This window comes from Danio rerio, chromosome 5, assembly GCF_052040795.2.
Source record: "Danio rerio strain M-AB ecotype USA chromosome 5, GRCz13ab, whole genome shotgun sequence".
Taxonomy (NCBI): Eukaryota; Metazoa; Chordata; class Actinopteri; order Cypriniformes; family Danionidae; genus Danio; species Danio rerio.
Window position 1 is genome coordinate 36,798,552 of NC_141025.1, and position 21,719 is coordinate 36,820,270.

Here is a 21,719-nt window from a genome sequence, read left to right on the forward strand (position 1 = left end):
AAAAAACAGTTTCAGGGAGGGTTCCAAGTTTTCTTTTACCCATTTACAGTATTAAAGAGACAAAAGGCTGCTGCTTTGACTGGTTTATATTTATTACCCAAATGTAACTGTTTATTTGTAACTGGCACTGATTTGGATTGCATCCCAAGTGTAATGATTTACGGTTTCCAAATGTTGTCCAGCTTGGGATCACTTGGCCCTTTTACAATCATTATTTTTGCTATGCTAATTGCTGTGTGTATATTTTGTGTTGGATTAATATTATTACACAAAGTATTATTATTATTATTATTATTATTATGATTTATGGCACTGATTATGCAGCAGCAGCATAAAAATTCAAACAGAGACAACTTAAAAGGGGTTGCATGGTGGCTCAGTGGTTAGCACTGTTGCCTCACAGCAAGAGGGTCACTGTTTCAAGTCCTGACTAGGCCAGTTTGCATATCTGTGTTGGCATGTTCTCCCCATGTTCTTGTTTCCCCCAAAGACATGCAACATGCAGTATAAGTGAATAAACACACGCAGCTCATGCTGCTGTGGTGTAATTTGATGTTAAAGTAAATGTCCTAATATAAACTTTGACAGTGGTGATGTAGAATGTAAATTTTCTTTTTCAAATGAACATGGGCCTTTTTGCACTTTGCGCAAGTGGACTGCAAACTGAAGCTCACTTAAACAACAACTTCTAAATCATCAGTTTTCATAATAAATGTGAAAATTCACCCTTTTCTTCAACTGTTATGGTTTCTGAAGAAGTTACTTGAGTTTGCTGACACTTCCAACAGAGATTAGATGAGATGACAGAGGCTGCACAATCAGCGATAATGTTGGGGACTGATTTTTATGTAAACATAATGAGCAATAAATTGCATCAGCCAAATGAAATGAGTTCATGTCCATCCATTGCACAACATGTTGATATATTCATTATTGCGACAGGCCTAATGTTGTTAAAAAAATAATTGAGGTTACACTGGGTTGGTTTAAGGCCAGTGCACGTCTTATTAAATAAATTAGTCAAATTCTGTACAATCTTTGCTTTATTTTCATTTTTTAAAGCTGTTTTAATTTGGTTGTTTTCTCCGAATGATTTTCTAGATCAGGGGTCTTCAACAGGGGTTCAACAGCTCTAATTGGTCTTTCAGCCCTGGCTCTACAGGGGTGCTAGAAGCACCCTCAAAGGAATGCTGGAAGACCTTTAATCAAAGCTGTTAAAATATGAAATTAGTAAAACAACCAAAATGTATTTTATTTACCCATATTAGTAATGTGGTATTTGATTAAATATTATGGAAGCAAATCAATTTTTACAAAATATTCAACTGCACAGATACAAAATAAGAAAAGTAAATTAAGATTTCACGCTAATTTTAAAATTGATTCAATCATAAAGAGTTTTAATTTGTAGTGATATTGCAACCAGGGCCGGAGTGGGACTCCTTTTCAGCCCTGGAGTTTCAAGCCTCAGACTGGCCCACCTCAGTTCACGACTGACTATATTAAAATAAGGTCATTTCCAAATCAGTTTCTAATGACACTATCACGTTTTTTTTTGAGAAAACAGCTGCTTTAGAACTTCAAATGTTCAACAACCCTAACAGTATTATATGTCTTAACAATAAAAATGAAAACGATAAGTTACTCCAACGAGGATCGAACCCGGGTCCGCAGCCTCTTAATCTAACGTGCTAACCGCTGGACCAGAATAGCTGTGTTCAGAAAGGAAAGTAAAATAATGAATAAAAAGGCTGTGGTCAAGTAAATAAATAAATTTAAAAAGTGTGACTGCTGAGAGCAACAGATTCTGCAGCTAGGGACACCGGCCCTCGCGGCCAAAAAACGGACCGGCCCACCGGGAATTCTCCCGGTCCTCCCGATTAGCCAATCCGGGCCTGATTGCAACATTACTGTTATGCTGCATATTTGAACCAATGGAAATGCAACCTTGATGAAACTTTGCTCAAAAAAAGCTATATATATTTTAAATGTTATAGTGTCTTTTCATTATAATATGTGACCTGATTAATTTTAAAAATTGAGATTTTGGTATCAGTGGAAAGAGTCATTTAAATATCCTTACTCAATGATTCGGACTACAAAACTTAGCGAAATTATTTAATATTTGATCTGTAATTTATTTTTATTTTATTTATTTATTTATTTTATTTTATTTTTTTCAATATCAGCCTGTATCTTAACAAAGAAGGGTGCAATTTCTGAGTCATTTTGACAGGTCCGGTCACATATCATTAAGTTTAAAAAAAAAGTTGCTTCTTTAAGACTCCTTCTCTTTTTAATAATTTCAGAGAATTGATTAATGGTGATGTCAAACGCGGTTCTGATTATGTTCCTGTAAATGTTTGGAGGTGATATGAAGTCAAACAGTGACACGTGATCTTGGGTGAATGAGATTCTAGCTGGATCTTGACCTGTCGGGTCGATATGTGGTCAGTCACATTGGTCTGAAGAGCTCTCGGTGGTCTGGACTGCAATGCCATATAAAAAAAAATGACACTCTGATCGTCTCCGGCACATTTGAGGATATCTGTGCGTTTGATGATGTTGATTTTTGCCAAGGCAAACGTTTGTCATCTGTTTCCAGACAGCTGTAAAATGCCACAGAGGAAACCACTGCTTTTCAGTTCTGGCTGCAAGTAGTCTAGCGCAAGCTGCATATCACAACACAAGCTGACGTAAAAAAGGGCATGACAGTACAAAGCAAACAAGCAATGGCTTGTGGGCTTTACGGCAAGAGGAAGTTGATTATCGTTTTGTTTTATTTTCGTTCTACTCGTTTCTGTTATATATCTTCTGTGTAAGCAGAATTTCTGAGTCCTTGTTAAAGAAAGGTCTCAATCATCTTACTCGTGTGTGTGTGTGTGTGTGTGTGTGTGTGCGTGCGTGCGTGCGTGCGTGCGTGCGTGCGTGCGTGCGTGCGTGCGCTATACTTTCTGACTTTAAGAGAAGTATTTAAGTAACAGCTGTTCCTGGAGATCTCTAGACTAAATAGGCCAGTGATTAGACCGACCACACACTTGCATATTTGATGTTAGCTTTTTTCTGATTGTGGGTGATAGTGAGTGTTCAGATTTGAGTCATATTTTTTGTTTACAGCTGTAAAAGAAAGCTTTTTTTTTTCTCAAGATGAATTGTATATTTTATATAATATATAAAATATATAAAATAGTCCTTTATTTTTTAATTCATTTTCATAATTGACTTACCAAATATTGATGTAAATTAAAGGTAAAGTTCTTTCTTTTAAATTGTTGTGGTTTATTTTATAGTGGTATACGCATATATTAAATTGATTAAGATATTCTAATGATTTTCTTGTGACAGAAATTGTAACAGTTCTTTAACTGCAGAGGTAACCATGATATTTTTGCTTTTCTATCAATGCCATCTAATGTCAAGAGATTGATTTTGCACTTTCATTTAATTAGTCAAGAAGCAAATTGTATGTAAAATAGTTAAAAGTATTAACTATTTGTGTTGGTCAGCCCTAATATTGGTTTAGTGCATGTAGATTTTTAATTGTTCCCATTTATGTTAGATCATTTTACCCAGAGTAAATCTTCTGGCTTAAAGTTTTAAAGGCATACTGCTTAACAATGCACACAAGAAAGCTCACACACGTTTGAAGCAATCTGTGTTTGAAGCACCTTTTGACTTTTTTTTTTTTTTCCTCCAGCTTTCTTGCTAGATTTTTGTGCGTGTCTGTTAGTCAGGCTGGGTTTGTGTTTGAAGTGTAAATGCTGTGTGTAACAGTATGTCTGTGTGTGCTGATAATGCTCAGTTTAGGTATAGGTGTACTAGTTCTGCAAAAATAGAATTTTGTTGGTACGATGAATAATCACAGTTATCACGGTTATCATACATTAATTAGTTTCACAGTAATTTTTAGTTTAAAAAAAATCACATGGAAACATCTTTTATTTTAAAGTGTTATGTATTGCTGCTAAGTAATCAAATAATACAGCACCAAATAATACTAAAAACGAGCAAAAGTCAATTTTTCTCTTTGGAATTAAAAAAGTGAAAATGAGTTTTGACTTAAACGTAAGTCATGCTTAAACTCTGAAAAAATTAGTCTTCGTCTATTCGGGACAAAGGCTGCTAGACCTCTAACTGAAAGGTTCTTTTGCTCAACTATATCACAAAAGCATTTTAATTTTGTGCTTTTCTTCTACTTAACTTTTTTTTATCTAAGTATTAAAAAAATAACTAACTTTGACCTCAACATAATAGCTGCCTTAAAAAAATACAGCACTGCGAAAATAAATCAGAAAAAGCAAGGGCCACATCTCTGGAATTGAAAATTAGCTAGCTTTACACATTCTTTTGAAACAAAACAAGGAGTCAAAGGCTCCTTGTCAAAGTGTTTAATAACTTGATTTTCTGACACTGACACACTATAAGAAGAGAGAAATTTAATCAATTTTTTTTGTATAACTTCAGCAAAAAAAACAACAACAACTCTCTTCTCGTTCATTTGAACTTTTACATCACAAGCATGATAAATAGACATATGTACCAATTAGCGTTATCAGGCTGCAAACAAAACTTCTTTTTTTAAACCAAAATTAAACCAAATCGTGTGCTTCCACATATAGAAGCCTAATAAATGCAAATCATATATTTAAAATACAAGTTCTTGTTTAGATTGCGCAGATACAAAATGTCAAATAATATCCAATACAACTTATATTTCAAAATTACGTTTATGTACAGGGTCATTGCTAAGGATTTTTTCAACTGGCCTGATTGGACCAGTGGTTCAGATTTTTACTTGCCCTGCCAAAATTTTCACTGGCCCCGCAAAAAAAAAAAAAAAGTTAATTGCTTTTTATTAGCCACATATATTAAATAACGTGTCACGAAATAATGTATGTGAATGCAGAATTTAAATGTTTGAAAAATGTTCAAATATTTAGCAGTAAAACATAGCAGTATGGAAAATGCTCATTTTTTTCCAAAACAAATGGTGGCTGACTTAAAAGTGACGACAAACTATGCAAAACATCACTTCAATTTTTTTTTTCATGCTGTACTCATTTGAATGTTTCCACAACGTTAGAAACAGACGTTTTCTTTTAGCCTCATAATTTGATGTTACGGTCATGTTGCCGTCTATTTAAATTTAGTGACAAGGCAGCACTGCCCCGATCGGGCCAGCCACCATTCTGTCTACGGTCCCGAGCATCTCTCACGCTGGCCCTGGGCCATCGGGCAGTCCTTGTTGTTGAGCCCTGATGTATATTGTTACATGCTGGCTCAAGCATGCAACAAATGAAGGGAACCAAACCAAATTGAAAAAAATATATATAAAGATTTATTTATTTAAAAATAAAGTGCAAAGGTGTGTCAAAATAACCTATAAGTATATTAAATGTCTAACAAAACATAACATATAACATTCAAAACAACAAATAACATAAGAGCAAATACCAAAATAAAGTAAAATAATATGAGCGATGGGTAAGCCAAAGAAAGTCAAACAGAAATGGTCCTCCAAATCAGTCCTGAACACATCTTTGCAGCTCTTTAAATAAGCCATGGGGTTAGCCACACCTGCTCATAACAATTCACCTATTAAGAAAAAGAAAGCAAAAGCCAGAAAACAGCTTTTTATATGTTTTTAATATATTTTATAACAGCGTTATATATATGAATGACAAGATAGCGGTGTCATAAACATTGTGAGGACCAAGCAATATCTCTCCATTGAGAACCAGGCCAAAAAAGTGCCTTTTTTAAACTCAAAAACGTAAAGGTCCCATGTTTGTCGTAATCTCTACCAAAACCTAGTAGGACATAGTGTAGCCCCTCCCCCTTTTTAAAAACAGCCATTTTGTTGTATCACTCGCTCTGCCAGTGAGAGTGGTTGAGCTCAAGTGCGTCAAATGAAAAGTGTCTTAAAGGGGGCGAGGCAAGTCAGACACTAGAGAGTATTTGATAACAATACTAAACTAACACAAAACTAAAAATACTGATGCTTGCATCTAAACAACTTTATTTTAATTTCATTTGGTCTTTAATGCTTATGCACTGATTGCATAACTTGTTGCGCAAATTATAATAGCTCTATTCTGTGCAAAAGAAACTATTGCAATTGTGCAACAGAAGTATTGCACGGCTTTGTAATTGATTAACTGATCAATTAAAGGGTGGCTAATAAATGGATTGAAATGGATTAATCGCTGCATCCCCAAGGTGGACGCATGTAAAGTGAGTTTAAGTGAGACAAAGCTCGTCCCAGCAATCTTCCGCTCTGTTTGTCAGATTATCGAGCTGATGTTACCTTTCACATTTGATGTCAGACTTCAGAGCAGTTTAGTGTCTTCAGTCTTTGGGAATGTGAGGTCAAAGCTCTGTCACTCGCTGTCATTCATTTCCTCTTTTCGATTAGATCGTCTGTCGGTCTCTCTCATGCTCTGTTTCACTTTTGTCCCGCTCCCTATCTTTCTGTATCTGAGGTGTACCAGCATGTGTTTGTTTGTGTGCGTTGTGCATGTCTGTTTTCTGATAGACATCAAAGAAGCCCATCGAGAAGGAAGTGATGCGTGTATGACAACGCCACACCCTTTTCGTGCCGTGACATTTTCCTTTGTGCTTTCCTGTCTGATCCCTTGTTTCCTGAACTGACTGTCCTTCCCCCTCTCCTTCACCACTCCTTTCCTATCTCCTTGCTCTCCCAGGACATAAGGAAATACAGCAGATCCCAGGGAACAGGAAATGACTGTACAGATGGTCTTTGATCAAATCATAATTGATCAAGTACCAGCTGGATGCTGGAACTACTTTTTAGGCAATTTCTTCAAAACTGCTGCATAATTTAAAAATGTTTATAAGTAAAATTGGTCATTACGTAATTGTTGTTTAATGCTGTACACGCTTGCATCATTACATAGCCAAGTCATGCTTCTGAAAAACCAAACCCAAGTTAAAAAGGCGATGTAGATCTACAACCTTTATTTTTAAAACTATAATTGGAAAACTTTTTATGATCTTTCGTTGATGGTGTTGAAGACTTGGGCTGTTTCTTAATATGCGTTCTTCAGCAATCTTGCGTTCTCGTGTAACGTCATCATCAGCTGCCAAATTTCAGTTCCAAAACTTAAGACCGTAAGAAAGGAGAATGCGTGAAAGTTCTCAGATGTGTTCTTGATATCTAGAATGCATCGATGCAGACTTTAGCACAAAACTTGCTCGAGAAGTGTCCCAGAAGACGTTGTGGCTGAATAAAGGAGGTGGGAAGTGCAGCTTTCTTTTCCATTTAATTTAAGTTGAGAGATATAGCTTATCTGTCTGAGGAGTTTTAAAGATCGGCAAAGGACCTTAAGCCGGGAATCAAACTCTGGTCACTGTGAGCACCTTATGCTATATGTTGACACTCTTCACCACTAGGCTGTTGGATTATTACGATATTCTTTTGCATATGATATAGTTGGCTCATGTCAATGTGATGTAATGGATATTCTTTTTTGGGGGCAAACACTTTTTCTAAAAATAGAGCGATTTATTTATTTATTTCGTTTTAATAATTTTTTTTTTTTGTAAAAATTATGTCATGAGAATTTAAATAAATTAGCCAATAGCATAATTAACCCAAACATATATACTTGCATTCAAATACAGGTAAAATACAGGTTTAATTCATGTTTTCAGTATTACACAAACAAATGCACATAACCCTACTTTCGGCACAGTTTTTCACCTCAACACACATGCACACATCCATTTAATTTAAGGGTCGCAGGTGTGTTGTTGGGCTTTATACTGGTGCAGTGTTATACTTCAATCTGTTTAATAACTTCATGAAGGCCCTAACAATCCCTCAGGGTCTAACACACAGCCCTAATAAGGCTAATGACAGACTGTCTGGATTACGGCACTTTACACGCTTAGCATGTTGAGGCACACAAGTGCACAAACTGTAGTGTGGTACGTGGAGGAGGAGTTTTTGAGGGCCGAACATTTGGTCTCAGGAACCAGATGGTGTAAATGGGTGGGATGGTGGGCAGGAAGGGACGAACACCCACCCCCCTCTCCCCCTCAGGATATCGCCACCACAGTAAATCAGATCCCACTCCACTTTCCTCAGAGACGATTTGGTTAAACGGGACTCTTTGCTATGGCTTTGTTTGGATAAAAACTGCTTTCCCGGTTGGACCTTATGGAAATGTGAGATTATATGCTGAACTTTAGAAGATTGTAGGTGTTTGAATGGCTGTGGCAGATACTCGTCTGAATGCTAATACATAATGTTGGACCAGTGGACTTTAAGTGATTAGGATGGAGAGGTCATCCAAACAGCTCCGAAAGGGTCATGGTGAGTCTTAACCTTACTTGATTCTTCAGTGGATCTGCCCGCAGGCTCCATACTAAGTGCCTCTGGGTAGATGGCCTGCTTGCTGTAACTGTGTGATTTGATTTAGAGCTGAGAAATGGAGAGATTGAAATCGTTTCTAATGATTGGTATTAGACCTTATATTTCATACACGCTTTTTTAAAAATTTGACGCTACAGATTTCCATTTAAGATGACCTTCATATGAAGGCCCTCATTTTAAAATGTCCTGTGAAAGTCATTGTGTAGACTATTGGAATTCTTTTTACATTACCATGTCTTTTTATTGTCAGATCTGTTTGAATTATTGAAATTATGAAATAGTCTGAAAACGTTTTAATAGTTGTGATTCTTGTGAAATGTTTCAATCCTGATTTTTACCTTGTCTTTATTGTATTAATATTATATTTTTAATTTATTTACTTTCACAGATATATAGCTTAGGTTTGTATGCTCTGGACTCCATATATGATCTTGATTTGTGATTTGAAATGTGTAAAATATTACTTTGAGAAAATGTAAGAGAAACCTGCCTTCAAAATACTTTTTAAATGGATAAAGAAAGAAAGAAAGATAAATGTTGACTGTAAAATTAAGTAATAATGCCTGACCAATTGTAACGCTGCCAAAATATGTTAACTACATTTTTTAAAAAATATTACCAATATAATAATTTTTAAAATGCTAATTTTCTCTGGAACTTCCTGTGGACCCCCTAGCACCCTCTAGTGGACCCTGGTTGTCCACAGCCTCATTTTTAAAAACATTAAGGATTATTGGAAAGTTTTTCCTGACACTTTAATCCCAAAATATGTAGCACTCTTCAACCATGTAAGACCAAACGTGTGTGTGTGTGTGTGTGTGTGTTGGTTGTAACTGTGTTTAATGGCTTTCTTTTGAACTAACTGGTACAGAAACACACCACTGCTTATGACACACAGGATTTTGTGAGAATTTGACCTTTGAACTCTGAACTTGATGTCAATGAGAGAGAAAATGCTAATCTTACATTTGTTTGTTTGTTGGGTGAATGAGAGGAGAAGTGTAAGGAGAAAAGAGAGGCATAAACAGGATTGGTAAAGAAAAGAAGTGTAATTGGGGTAAGTGGAGGTGGACTATGGGATTGTGGGTAGAAGCCAAAGAACCGCAAAGAACAATGAGCTGTATTCAGCCAAACACACACACACACATACACTCAGCTAGAGCACTGAAAACATTTCCTTCCCCACACACACATTTCACAGATGCTATTTATTTATTCATACAGCAGATGTTTCAATTTAAAGGCCTTTTAATTTCTTGCACCCAAATCTGGTCTTCTTAAACTGACTTTGAAATAAAGCAGGAAGTTTGTTAAAGTGATAATTCACCTCAGAATAAAAAAAAAAAATTGTAATCATTTAGACACAGCAATGTCTTTTCAAGCAGTATTAGTCTTCAGAATAGAAATGAAGATTCACATTTTTGACCCCTTGATTGAAAGACCCTAAACCTTGACACTTCAAAACATCCTTAAAGAGCAATTAAATCCAAATGTTAGATATCTTGGATCATCTTCCTTAATCCAGAATCAAAATTATGTTAGATGAACCCATGTTATTTACCCTTGTATTCACATATGAACATTGATCAGCCAACCATTGCGTCATTCAAATTTGGACCCAGAAGATATATCAAACTTGCTTGACACATGAGAACCAATGAAGTTTATTGCTGTCTGCCACATGGCATGTGTTTATATATAAAAAAAAACAAACATTTCGTAATGTATATTTCATGTTTCTCAGAAGAAAGTCAGTCCTACATGTCTAGGATGGCGTAATCCTAACTTCTGTGTAGACTTTTACTTTACAGCATGTGTGGATGTGATCTGTTTCTCAGAATGAGGTATGTGCTGTGCATGTAACAAAACTATTCGGAAATCGCCAGCAGATCCACTTATGTTCTTCTGAAACATAGTGATGCCCTGTGAAAAGGGTGGTGGCGACTCAAACTCTTCTGAAGAACACAGGGTCTCTTCAGAAATGCACAGACACTCTTCAAAATGCAGAGTCTTTTGAAACACAGAGACTTTTCAGAAACACACAGAGGCTCCACTGACAAGTTCAGCCACTCATCAGGAAACACTGTGACTTTTGAGAAATGTACTCTGACCTTTCACTTTCATCAGCAACACAAAGATGTCATAGAATTTCCAGAAATGTATTCAAGCACATTGAGAAATATGGCAGAAGATCTCATGAGTGGCCTAGTCAAATCACTTTTGACTATTGTACCTAAATTTAGTTTTTGACTGACTGATTACAGAAATCTTTCCTATGAATGTGACATTATAGAACAGCTGTGCTATTTGGTAAACGTTATTTTGGGTTTCTACAAAAAATCTCACAAAAAAAGAGCTTATGGAGGCAGAAAAAGAGCTTGTAAATATAACCATAAAACACCCAAGATTTTGTTTACATAATAAAAAAAATTCCAACACTCAAAGCCTTTTTTTTGTGATGCTTGTCTGTTTGCAGCAGTAGTAGCTAACTACACTGCATTAGTGTTGTCAAAGCCGCAAAGATCTGTTCGTTCGTATGTCAGCTCATAGACAGACCAGCTGATCTTTGCAGCTTTAAAGCTCTCTAGTGTTTCTGTATCTGTGTTTGCCCTCCGTAAACAGTGGTGAAGTGTAGTGAACTGATGAGCTTCACGGCCAATTACTGTCACTTCTGTTCAGCATGTGAATGCAAATCATCGGTATTTAATAACACGCTCAACAGCATATAAATGTTAGCGGAAAATGGATGTTTTAAATTTTTTTTGTGTTGTCTTTATGTTCATGTTTACATAGGCCTATTACTGTGTGTGCAATGTTTGTATATTTATAACCACATTATTTTGGGGGTCGTGGGCTAAATTTTTGGCAACCCCTGCTATAAACCACAATGGAGAACATACAACAAATGTTGTTCTTGCTTTCTGGCATATGTTTGCTAAACCCAAGAAGAAAATAATCTCTGGTCGACCAAGGTTCATTGCTTGGTTGGTGTCATGTCTTAGCTGTGTTGTTCTTTCCGATGCAAGTGAGAATTCTATGGCATTCAGCATCACTCCTATTTGGTGCAAGGTACTCTTATGAAAGCTTTCCAAAAAAGTTGTACAAAGGTTTGCTATTTTGGTACTTTGGACAGTGGAAACCATCTCAGATGACCATATTTAGAGTCATCTTTCCCTTTTACTGTTTACATTTTTGTTGTCATTGATTTGAAAACCTTATGCAATGTCCACACATATTTCCAACAAAAGTTGCATTCATATTGGACAGATCTTGTAGCATCCCCACCATCTGAGTCTGAGGCCCCATTTACACTAGTGCGTTTTAGTTTGAAAACGCATAAGTTTTGCTACGGTTACGCCATCCGTCCACACTACGCCGGAGTTCTCGAGCGCCGAAAACGGAGCGTTTCGAAAACGCTGGAGAGGCCGTTTTCATTCTAAAACGCTGCTGCTCCGTCTCAGTGTGGATGGGGAAAGACGGAGACATCTGAAAACGGAGGCGGGGCTGCAAACGTTCGCCTATCTGATTGGGGCTTTTCCTCAATATTAAGTAGCCCACACACAGTTCAGTCTCGCATCCTCTTCTTGTAAGTTCAGACTTCGCAAGTTTGATCAAGGCTGCAGTCTCCCCCTTCTCAGTTTGATATGGAAAACATACCGAGGACACGGGTAAATCATCAAAGGGAACAGTGTACTTTATAACTTCATTCACATCACCTTGGCTACGTTGTTTCCCTTTCTCAACAATAAAATGTAAACATGATTTAAGGAACTGCCTATTTTCTTTTTAATATTAGCAACTAAACAGACAGCAGAAATGTTGAGGCGTCGTGCTGCATATATAAGCGTCATCTTCACTGTGTGCATATTTATAACAAAACGAAGCCGATAACAACTGCCTCCTTTCAATTTCAGTGAAAATACGAAACACACCCTCTCTTTTGCTGAATATCAGTTTTAATAATCGATAATTATAAAAGTATAACATACAATAAGTGTATACATTGTAGGAAATAAAGGCAAGCGATCAGTCAATGTACCTGGATTAATCATTAACTTATCTTTGCGCTTAACCAAAACATGTTACCCGTGAACAAGTAACTTAATAGATTCCAATGACCAAAGTCAGGGAATTGGCCTATGTCGTTAGATAAAGACAACAACATGAATGAAATATCACGTTTAGCAAATATAGTGAGATTAGATCCAGCGGGAGATGCGTGATGAGCAGTCCGACAAGCAGAGCTCTCATCTGGGTAGAAATGCTGGAGCGCTTGCCTGAGAGTGTGTGTGTGGTCACGTGATGTGCGTTTTCAGCGTTTTGGTGTGGACGGAGAGCTGTTCAGAAACGCTGGGTAAAACGCGAGTGTGGACGCGGATCGTTTTCATTCTACAACGCCGTTTTAAAACTAAAACGCACTAGTGTAAACGGGGCCTGAGTCATCTACTCCAGGTCATCTCAAGACTTTCAATGGGGTTCAGGTCAATTGGTGGTCAAATTACGTGTGAAATTGGCAAGATTTGTCATACTAACAACGTGTAAGAAGGCTTCATTGACATCCTTGAATATGGCAATGAGGAGCCAGAGATTTTTAAATAAACTATTACAAAACATTTTTATTAGATGATACTGACTGTTTCATTAGATTATATAGATTTTGGAGTTTGTGCATTCCCTGCTGAGAACCCATGACCTTGGCTTGGCTGTTGAATGCCGTAGTGTCTGATCTGTTTTATACAGACTTGCAAATATGCTACAAGCATGCAAAAGCTTTGTTGCTACTAATAATGCATGAAAATGTATTTTTATTGATAAATAATATTTTCAATTTTGTTGAAAATATAAAAAAGTAGTTAAACTATTGCCACATTTAAACAGTGATACCTATTTCTGAACTGTGTACTGATTTCTAAAATTAGCATAGAAATCTTAAAAGTGAATGTACACAAGAATAAATTAAAATGGATTCATTCTTGATTATGTCTCATACATTGACTTATTGAACCACTTTAAATCATTGTTTCAGTTCAAAATGTTTACTTGGTTTACTTACAGCTGGGGTCCGTTCTTCGTATGTGGATTACTCAGTTAGCTGGATTTGGATATTGACGATTTGACACGATCCAGGATTGTTTCGTTCTTCAAAGCTGATCCGAGAGTTGTTGTCATAGCAACAGTTCTGCTAGCTTAAACCTGATCGGGAGCAGGTTCAAATTATATAAACAGGATTAGATCGGCTCAGTTCAAGCAAATATAATACAGAAAGTATGTACCGAATTCTGATATTTTCCTACAGTAGTAGTTATATACACTTGGGAAAATAGTAAATATTTTTTTAACTATATATATAAAGTTATAGTTATTAATAAAATAAATAAAGGTATATATATTAATAAAACTTATGCAATCTGCACTCTCGAAATGAAAGTACAAAAACTCCCACCTTGTGGTGCACAGAGAAAACTTATTGATATGAACTTTTTAGATCGCTTATTACAAATTGTGTATAATAAACATGCACAATATGTCACTTTTTTTTCCAATCGTTGCATTGCTGATCATGATTTCGAGGATTGATAGATCTGTCCTTCACAACACACGCAGCAATCTCAGATCAGTTTATCCAGACATTCTAATCTGATTCGCGAACTTGTTTGAAAAACCAAATTAGCGAGAGATCAGTTATCAAGATTAAAAGATCCGGGATCTGCCAAATAATCTTAGATCATTTAAGCGAGGTACTAAGAACGGACCCCTGCACACATTCTCCTATCAAGTTTGTTTTTATAGATCATAACTTTTGCATGAGAGATGGAGTATGCACCTTTTCACCCGCTTTGTGCATATGCCACAATTATAAATGAGACCCCTGATCATGGAGGTGCAAACTTGTCCTGCCCCTTTCAATTTTTCCTCCCATACTCTGAATCCTGGCTATACACACACACACACACACACACACACACACACACACACACACACACACACACACACACACACACACACACACAATGTCAGTTTGGCCATCTCAAACCATCTGCTCATGGTGCAATCGGTCAAGAAGCATGCAATCTCACACATACAGAGCATGAAGTAAGACTCCCTTCCAGCACACAGCAGGTTCACACTAACATTCATTTTTCCAAAGGTCGCACTCCCAAACGCACACTCATACTACAAAAAACATATGTGATGCCAACAGGCTTTTAAAGTGCCTTGGAAATAAAATGAAGTGCTTTACTTTTGTTCAGTCAGTGCTTGTGGGGGCATTTTGTAGTGTTTTTCTCTTCTGCTTTAAGGTTTTCAGTGCTATAAATGTTTCTCAGTCTACTTGTTTTTTTTATGCAGCAGGGATTACCTAAGCTTACTACAAATCACTCTCACCCATTCAGCACCACTCTGTGTGCAGTTTTGGGGCCGAGATGGAGCGAGTGGGCGGTTATCTTATTAATCGTCCTGTGTTTATTTTAATTGTTCGGTATTAAATTTATATAGCACTAATCCTGATCTCCATTGCTTATAAATTGAGGATTTAAAATAGCTATATAAATTCTGTGTTTGCACTTGGTCTGGATTTATTAAGAATTTAGATGTAATGAGGCAGGTTGATCTAATGCTGCTGCTGCCTATGCCACTTTAATATACATGACATGCTTACACATACGAAACTATTAGGAACAAGAGTGATGTGATTAAAAAAAAAAAGAACTCAAGTGATACTTCACTTCTGACTTCTGATAGATAACATGAATTGGCAGTTCACCCAAAAATATGAGCTATCTAATTTGCTGTAAACTTACACACCCTCAGGCCATTCAAAATGTTGCTCATTATTTTTTATTTGTCCAGTCGAACATTAAAGATGTTTTAGCCAAAATCATAGACCTTACCGATTCAAGACAGCGTACGGCACTTTGAATAAAAAAATGGGAAAGGAGTCTTATGAAGTAAAATAATTGTTACAGGTAATAACAACATTATTACCTTTATGCATTGGAAAAGTCTGTGTTCTTGATTGTGATTGTCAGTGTTTGGTATGCGTCTTTATAATACAGAAAGCTGTTGCTGTTTGCATAGGCTGGATGGTGGGGCTAGCATTCACCAAAAATGATTTGCATCCACTGATAACATTATTTGCTGGTTCTATATGATTTGTTTTAGTGTGTGACTCTTTAAAGGAATCATGAAAATTGGGTTAAGGGACAATCACGCTTACAAAATTCTGGCTAAACACAGTTTGCCACTATATGTACACTGTAAAAAAAATGTAAATAATAAATGTAAATGTAAATAAATCTAAAAATGTAAATTAGCAGTTCAGCATTTTATGATTCATTTTTTAATTTTTCCTCTTTTATTTATGCTTTTGAATTGCATTATGGGACCTTAATATCTTTTCCAATAATATTCAAAATAATCTTTTCCAGAATATTTTTTTTTATTTCAAAAGTCGACTTAGCAGAGATCAACATCCCATAATAAAATTCATAACCGTAAATAAAAGGAAAACACTTGCTAATTCCAAAATAATAAAACTGTTAAATAATAGATTTTTTTTTTTTACAGTGTAGTCATCTTAGCATTTAGCAGATGCTTTTATCCAATGTGACTCCCTTGAACACATCCAGTGCAGTGGGCTGCCTGGGGAGCAATTTTGGGGTTCTGTGCCCTCCTCAAGGGATTTCCCTCAGCCGTGGTATTGAGGGTGGAAAGTGCTGGTTTTTCACTTTCCCACCTACAATTCCTGCCGGTGCCAGGACTTGAACCGAATCTGTGACCTTTAGACCGTTAGTCCAACACACTTTATATTAGGCCATGGCTGCCCACAGACACCTGAATCATCTTTTTAAAATGCTGAAAGTGCAGTCAGGATAAATGCTGGATTATAATGCTTCATCCTTTGATGAATAACTGATCAGTAGAAAATGTGTACAAACATCCTTTGAATAAAAGTACTTTGCACACCTGCTTTCTGTGGGCATTTATATAACTATAATTGTACCACGCAACTAGTGCTGAGGTTGTGATTGAACTGCATTCTGTAATGAGCACACATTTTGTAGGTGTATTTGGTTCCCCTTTACAAACCTGCATGAGTTTCATTTATTTATTGGAAGATTTTCTTCTACACTATGGACAACTTTTTTAATCGGAAGATAAAGGTTTGCAACAATGTCAGGTTGAGTAATTGTTCATTTATTCATTCATTTTCTTTTCGGCTAAGTCCCTTTATTAATCTGGGGTCGCCACAGCGGAATGAACCGCCAACATATACAGCACGTTTTTACGCAGGAGATGCCCTTCCAGCTGCAACCCATCTCTGTGAAACATCCACACTAGGGTTGTAACGGTATGAATTTTTCACGGTATGATAATCGTCTAAAACAATACCACGGTTTGACGGTTTCGCGGTATACGGTATGTTATAAATGTTACAAAATAATAGAACAGTGAAGCAAATTTGACTTTTTCCAAATAATATATTTTTAGTTACTATAAACAACACCACTTACAATGAACAAATAAAAAAATAAGAAAATAATAAATGTGTCAAAGTCCAAATAAAGTCCAAATAAACATGGTGCAAATCCTCAGTAAAAAAATAGATATAAATATTTACTATACTATAAATAGTTACATAACGAAACTAGATTCAATATGGAACATCCTTAGGTTTTATGTGCCAGCATGGATTTGGATATGGTTGTCTGCAATGCAGACAAACAGCTGCATCTTCATTTGTGTCTTTTGAAAACAGCAAGAGCAGCAGTTCGTCTTTGCTGTGTCACTGTTTTGTCATGTTTCTGTGCTGCTGTGCATGCAAAAGTACTTAGTATGAGAATTATTTCATGCAAAACTTTTTTTTTTGCGTTTTATTTAGCCGCGCATAAATGTATGCCTATCTCTCATTCCGTGTTGTTCAAAAAGCTTGGTCCACAAACAAAAGCGAAACCTATGCTTATTGGTTGTGATATAGCGAGTTTGAACCAATCTGGGCATGGAGGAGGGACAATGCATCAATGTATCATGTCTGATTTTTCCGGAGACACAGTGACGAGCGTTTCTTTGTCAAATCAGCGTTGTCAAATGTTGATGACGTAACCGCACTGATTCCGGAGCCTCTGAAAGTCCGCGAATGTTATGTGATACAGCACTGGAAAGCTGAGATTCTCTTCTTTATGTCAATCTTTGAATTGTATGAATCGGATCAGCGGATCAAAAGTTATTAAACATTTAAGAGCAATACTTATTTTTAGCCGCGGGCGGCTGTCTCGGTCTTTAAGGGTTAAAACCGTTGATATGCAATTGTTCATGGTATGATAATCGTGCACGTTCAAATCGTGGTAAACCGTCATACCGGTATATTGTTACAACCCTAATCCACACATACTCATTCACACACATACACCACAGACAATTTAGCCTACCCATTTCACCTGTACCATATGTCTTTGGACTCTGGGGGAAACCAGAGCAACCTTAGGAAACCCACGCGAACGCAGGGAGAACATGCAAACTCCACACAGAAACGCCAGCTGTCCCAGCCGAGGCTCGAACCAGCGACCTTCTTGCTGTGAGGACCTTCTTCCTGCTGCGCCACTGCGTCAACTGGGTAACTGTTAACAGGCTTTAGTAGCTAATAAGTGAAAAAACAGTCTATATTATATGAATGTAGATCTTTTTTGAATTAGAGCTGTTAAGTGTGTAATGACATGAACATGTACGTTTTAAACGATGATAGGCTGATGGGCTCAATTGGCTGCACAATACTTTGAAAATTTGTTTTTCACACCGCAGATAAATATGATTTACTTGTTTACCATGGATTTAGTTTTTTTGTTGTTTATTCAATTTCATATAGTTTATTAAAAATTACCTTTATTCATATAAAGATCATATTGGCGGTAGGGACATGCTAGAAAACAAAAAACAAAAAACTGAGAATCGAAATATCTGCTATAATAGGTTATAGAATAGGTTTTCAGTATTTTTTAAAGGCTTGCTCTTTGACATGCTGTAATAGTTTCTATGACCTGATTTAGATTTAATTAAATCATTGATATCATTCAATGAAAAAAAAAAACAATTATAAAGTCATTTCTCACTATCAATATGTTTAGCACAACATTCTCAACAACATTCTATATAACATAATTTCCATGTATTATGCAGCACTAATGGCCTGAAGGGACAAACACACATCACACACATTTACAGTGTAAAACATGCTGGTTCATTTGGTTTCAATCACTTGCATTTCTCAGGGCACTTGTTCTCATTTTGGTGAACTTTATGTTGATTTGCTGTCAAAATGAGGCAGTAAAGTAGGAAGACATGACAGTAGATCAGCAAGGCTCCTGTGTAATTTCTGAGCGATGAGTGTGACTGCAAACAGTGATGACATGTCAGTAGCGACTGTAAAATCCATATTTCCACTGAATCCAAATAAGTCTCTTCTGCTCACCAATGTTCAGTTTGATCAGCAGTAAAAACTGATATTGTGAAATTCATTGCTATGCGATGGCTGAATGTCAGCATCATAAATCTAGTTGTGTTATCATTATCACACGATCCTGCAGAAAACATTCTGCTACGGTGATTTGGAGCTCATTCTGTGGTATTTTCATTGTTGAAAACAATTGTGCTGCTTTTCGATATTTATGCATTACAAGTTTTGAGGGTTTTTGGAGCATTTTTGGACACCAGTTTGAATTTCATTAATGAATAATTTTCATCATGTTGTAATCACTAGATGTACTAATAATATATTTGGTTAGAAGATTTAGTGGTTAACATCCATTAAAAAAAAAATTGGTTAAAAGTTCCATTCGGAATGAAATCTTCTGCATATCAGCAAGGGGAGAGGCACACTGTAATATAGCCTATACTGATCTTTCCAGCAGGAGATGAGCAATCATTTGCTGCATGCCTAATTAAACGTCCAAAAATGTCAATGTGTAGGAGAAGAAAAGTTATGAGCAGTGAAACACACTTCCGACAGCACAAAAGTTTTAAAAGAAACGTTGTCAAAATGTTATCAGTTTTCCAATTACACTAAAATTTCGTCTAAACGCAGCACCGCAAAATGAGATAAAAGGTATATTTTTTTTTGTGAAAAAACAAGTTTTTGTCCTTACTATCTGTGACTGCAAAGCACAATTTTCTATTTTAATAACCGTTTCCGTGACACCACAACAAGCCAAAAGCATATATTACAAACGCAATTATCACTACATGTACTGATTATGTGCTTTATTCAGTGTTAAATACTTCCAATGTGAGTGTCATATACAGTTCAAGTCAAAATTATTAGCCCCCCCTTTTAATTTATTTTTATTTTTTAAATATTTCCCAAATGATGTTTAACAAAGCAGGGAAATTTTTACAGTATGTCTGATAATATTTTTTCTTCTGGAGAAAATCTTGTTTGTTTTTTTATTTCGGCTAGAATAAAAGCGGTTTTTAATTTTTAAATAAACATTTTAGGGTCAAAACTATTAGCCCCTTTACGCTATATTTGTTTGATAGTCTAAAGAACAAAGCATCAATAAACAATGATTTGCCTAGTTAACCTATTTAAGCCTTTAAATGTCTCTTTAAGCTGAATACTAGTGCCTTGAAAAATATCCAATAAACATTATTTACTGTCATCATGGCATAGATAAAATAAATCAGTTATTAGAAATGAGTTATTAAAAGTATTACACTTAGAAATGTGTTGAACAAATCTTCTAAAAAAGTAAACAGGGGGCTAATAATTCTGACTTCAACTGTATTTAGTGTTAAATGGTAACCCTAACACCATTTTATGTGACGTTTAATGCCATACTATTGAAAACAGCAGCAGATTGTTTACTTTAAGTCTTGGAAAAAAGTAAATGTTAAACGGTAGTCTTAACTCAAACCAACAACATCAATAGTCAGCCTATGTACTTTTAATAACGTTAAATTAGTTTAATATTTATTAATTAGATCATAATCCTTACCATTCCGTTGGCAGTGCAGTGGCTGAAATTTAAACGAATATCTATAGTGTGTATAGGACACAGTGTGAGGGTGATTCATTCTCACAGATGGTTTTCTTGTTAGTAACATGCCAGTGGTGTTTCATCTTGTTTGGACAGCATGCAATGCGCTTAAAAGCATCTATTAGTAAAATTGCCACAACATGCTCTTATTTTCACTTTCAATTTGGCAATTGTGCACATTTAATGGTGTGAGAATCTTGTGATATCAGTACTTTCTATCAGTCTTAGATGGGCACACAGTTTTAGTCATTTGTGGATGAACAAGCTGTTATGTCAGCACTTGAGTGTGAGGCTTTGGCGGAATTACTTTTTCCTTGAAAACACTTCATCATTTGGTCATACAAAAAGTATCAGTAAAGCCTGTTTTTATGTGCATTTATTTTTGAACTGACAGCAGAATAATAAACCTCAGTAAAGTCTTCAGTACAGCAGAATTGTATATATTCATTTTAAGCAAATAAAAATATCTGCTAGAAAGAATAATGCATTTATCAGTTTTTTATTATTGTTTTTTTTTTATACAGCACAGTTGTTAAATCTGGCCCTGTATTTTGTTTAAACCCTTATGTTCTTCATGTTCTAAGTTTGTTGAATATATAATGAGCTTAGGAATTTTAGAGATATGCATAATATTATGAGTAAACTGACTTGCATTTTTAGTCGAAAAAAATCTTATAAAAGTTAGTCAACTAAAATTACAATTAATCCAGAAGACTGAAACATGACAAAGTAAATAGCATTTTAGTTAAAAACTAAACTAAATCAATTGATGGACACAATCAATACTGCTAGTGCTAAATATTGTACATTTAAGTCAAATGTATGCATGTTGGTACAGATTCTTTTCTAACTCGCGTTTGTGTTTTTATGAATATTTGTGTTTGGTTTAGTTATTGGTTTAATATAAAATGGCAGTTTTCTGTTTAATGTTTCTGAGAGATGTTCTTGTGTCTCTAACCTCTATAAGCATGTTTTTAATAGTTGTGAAGAGAACTAGCTGTGTCAGAAGCAAAAGATTACAGAGCTCTGTGGTACACCGGTCTCTTATCAACATACTGAGAACCTTCTGAATGCTGTAAAACCTCAAAGCATGTTCTTGAAACAGCTGTGAGAGGAATGCTGATACACACACAACACTCCCTCTATCATTGCTCTCACATAAGCTTTATTTAGCTCAGCTGTGGTGAACATTTGGGCTCTATAGACCCTAAGCCAGTGGGAATGTTGGACAAGATGTAGAGCATTTGCAGATTTTAAACTAGGTAACATAAGTAATTGGTATACATTTAACA

General features: G+C 35.9%; 1 protein-coding gene across 9 annotated transcripts in view; it reads left to right on the forward strand.

Annotated features, from left to right (window-relative positions):
- stard8 (StAR related lipid transfer domain containing 8) overlaps positions 1-21,719 on the forward strand; it is an 88,323-nt gene that overhangs the window by 12,421 nt on the left and 54,183 nt on the right. For 3 of the 9 annotated variants that reach the window (XR_015490305.1, XM_087252110.1, XM_087252112.1), the window contains exon 1: positions 8,088-8,338. Coding sequence is in view for 2 of the 3 variants with exons in the window: in XM_087252110.1 (XP_087108236.1) it covers positions 8,302-8,338 (37 nt within the window). In the remaining variant the exon portion in view is untranslated. 9 annotated transcript variants of the gene reach the window in all.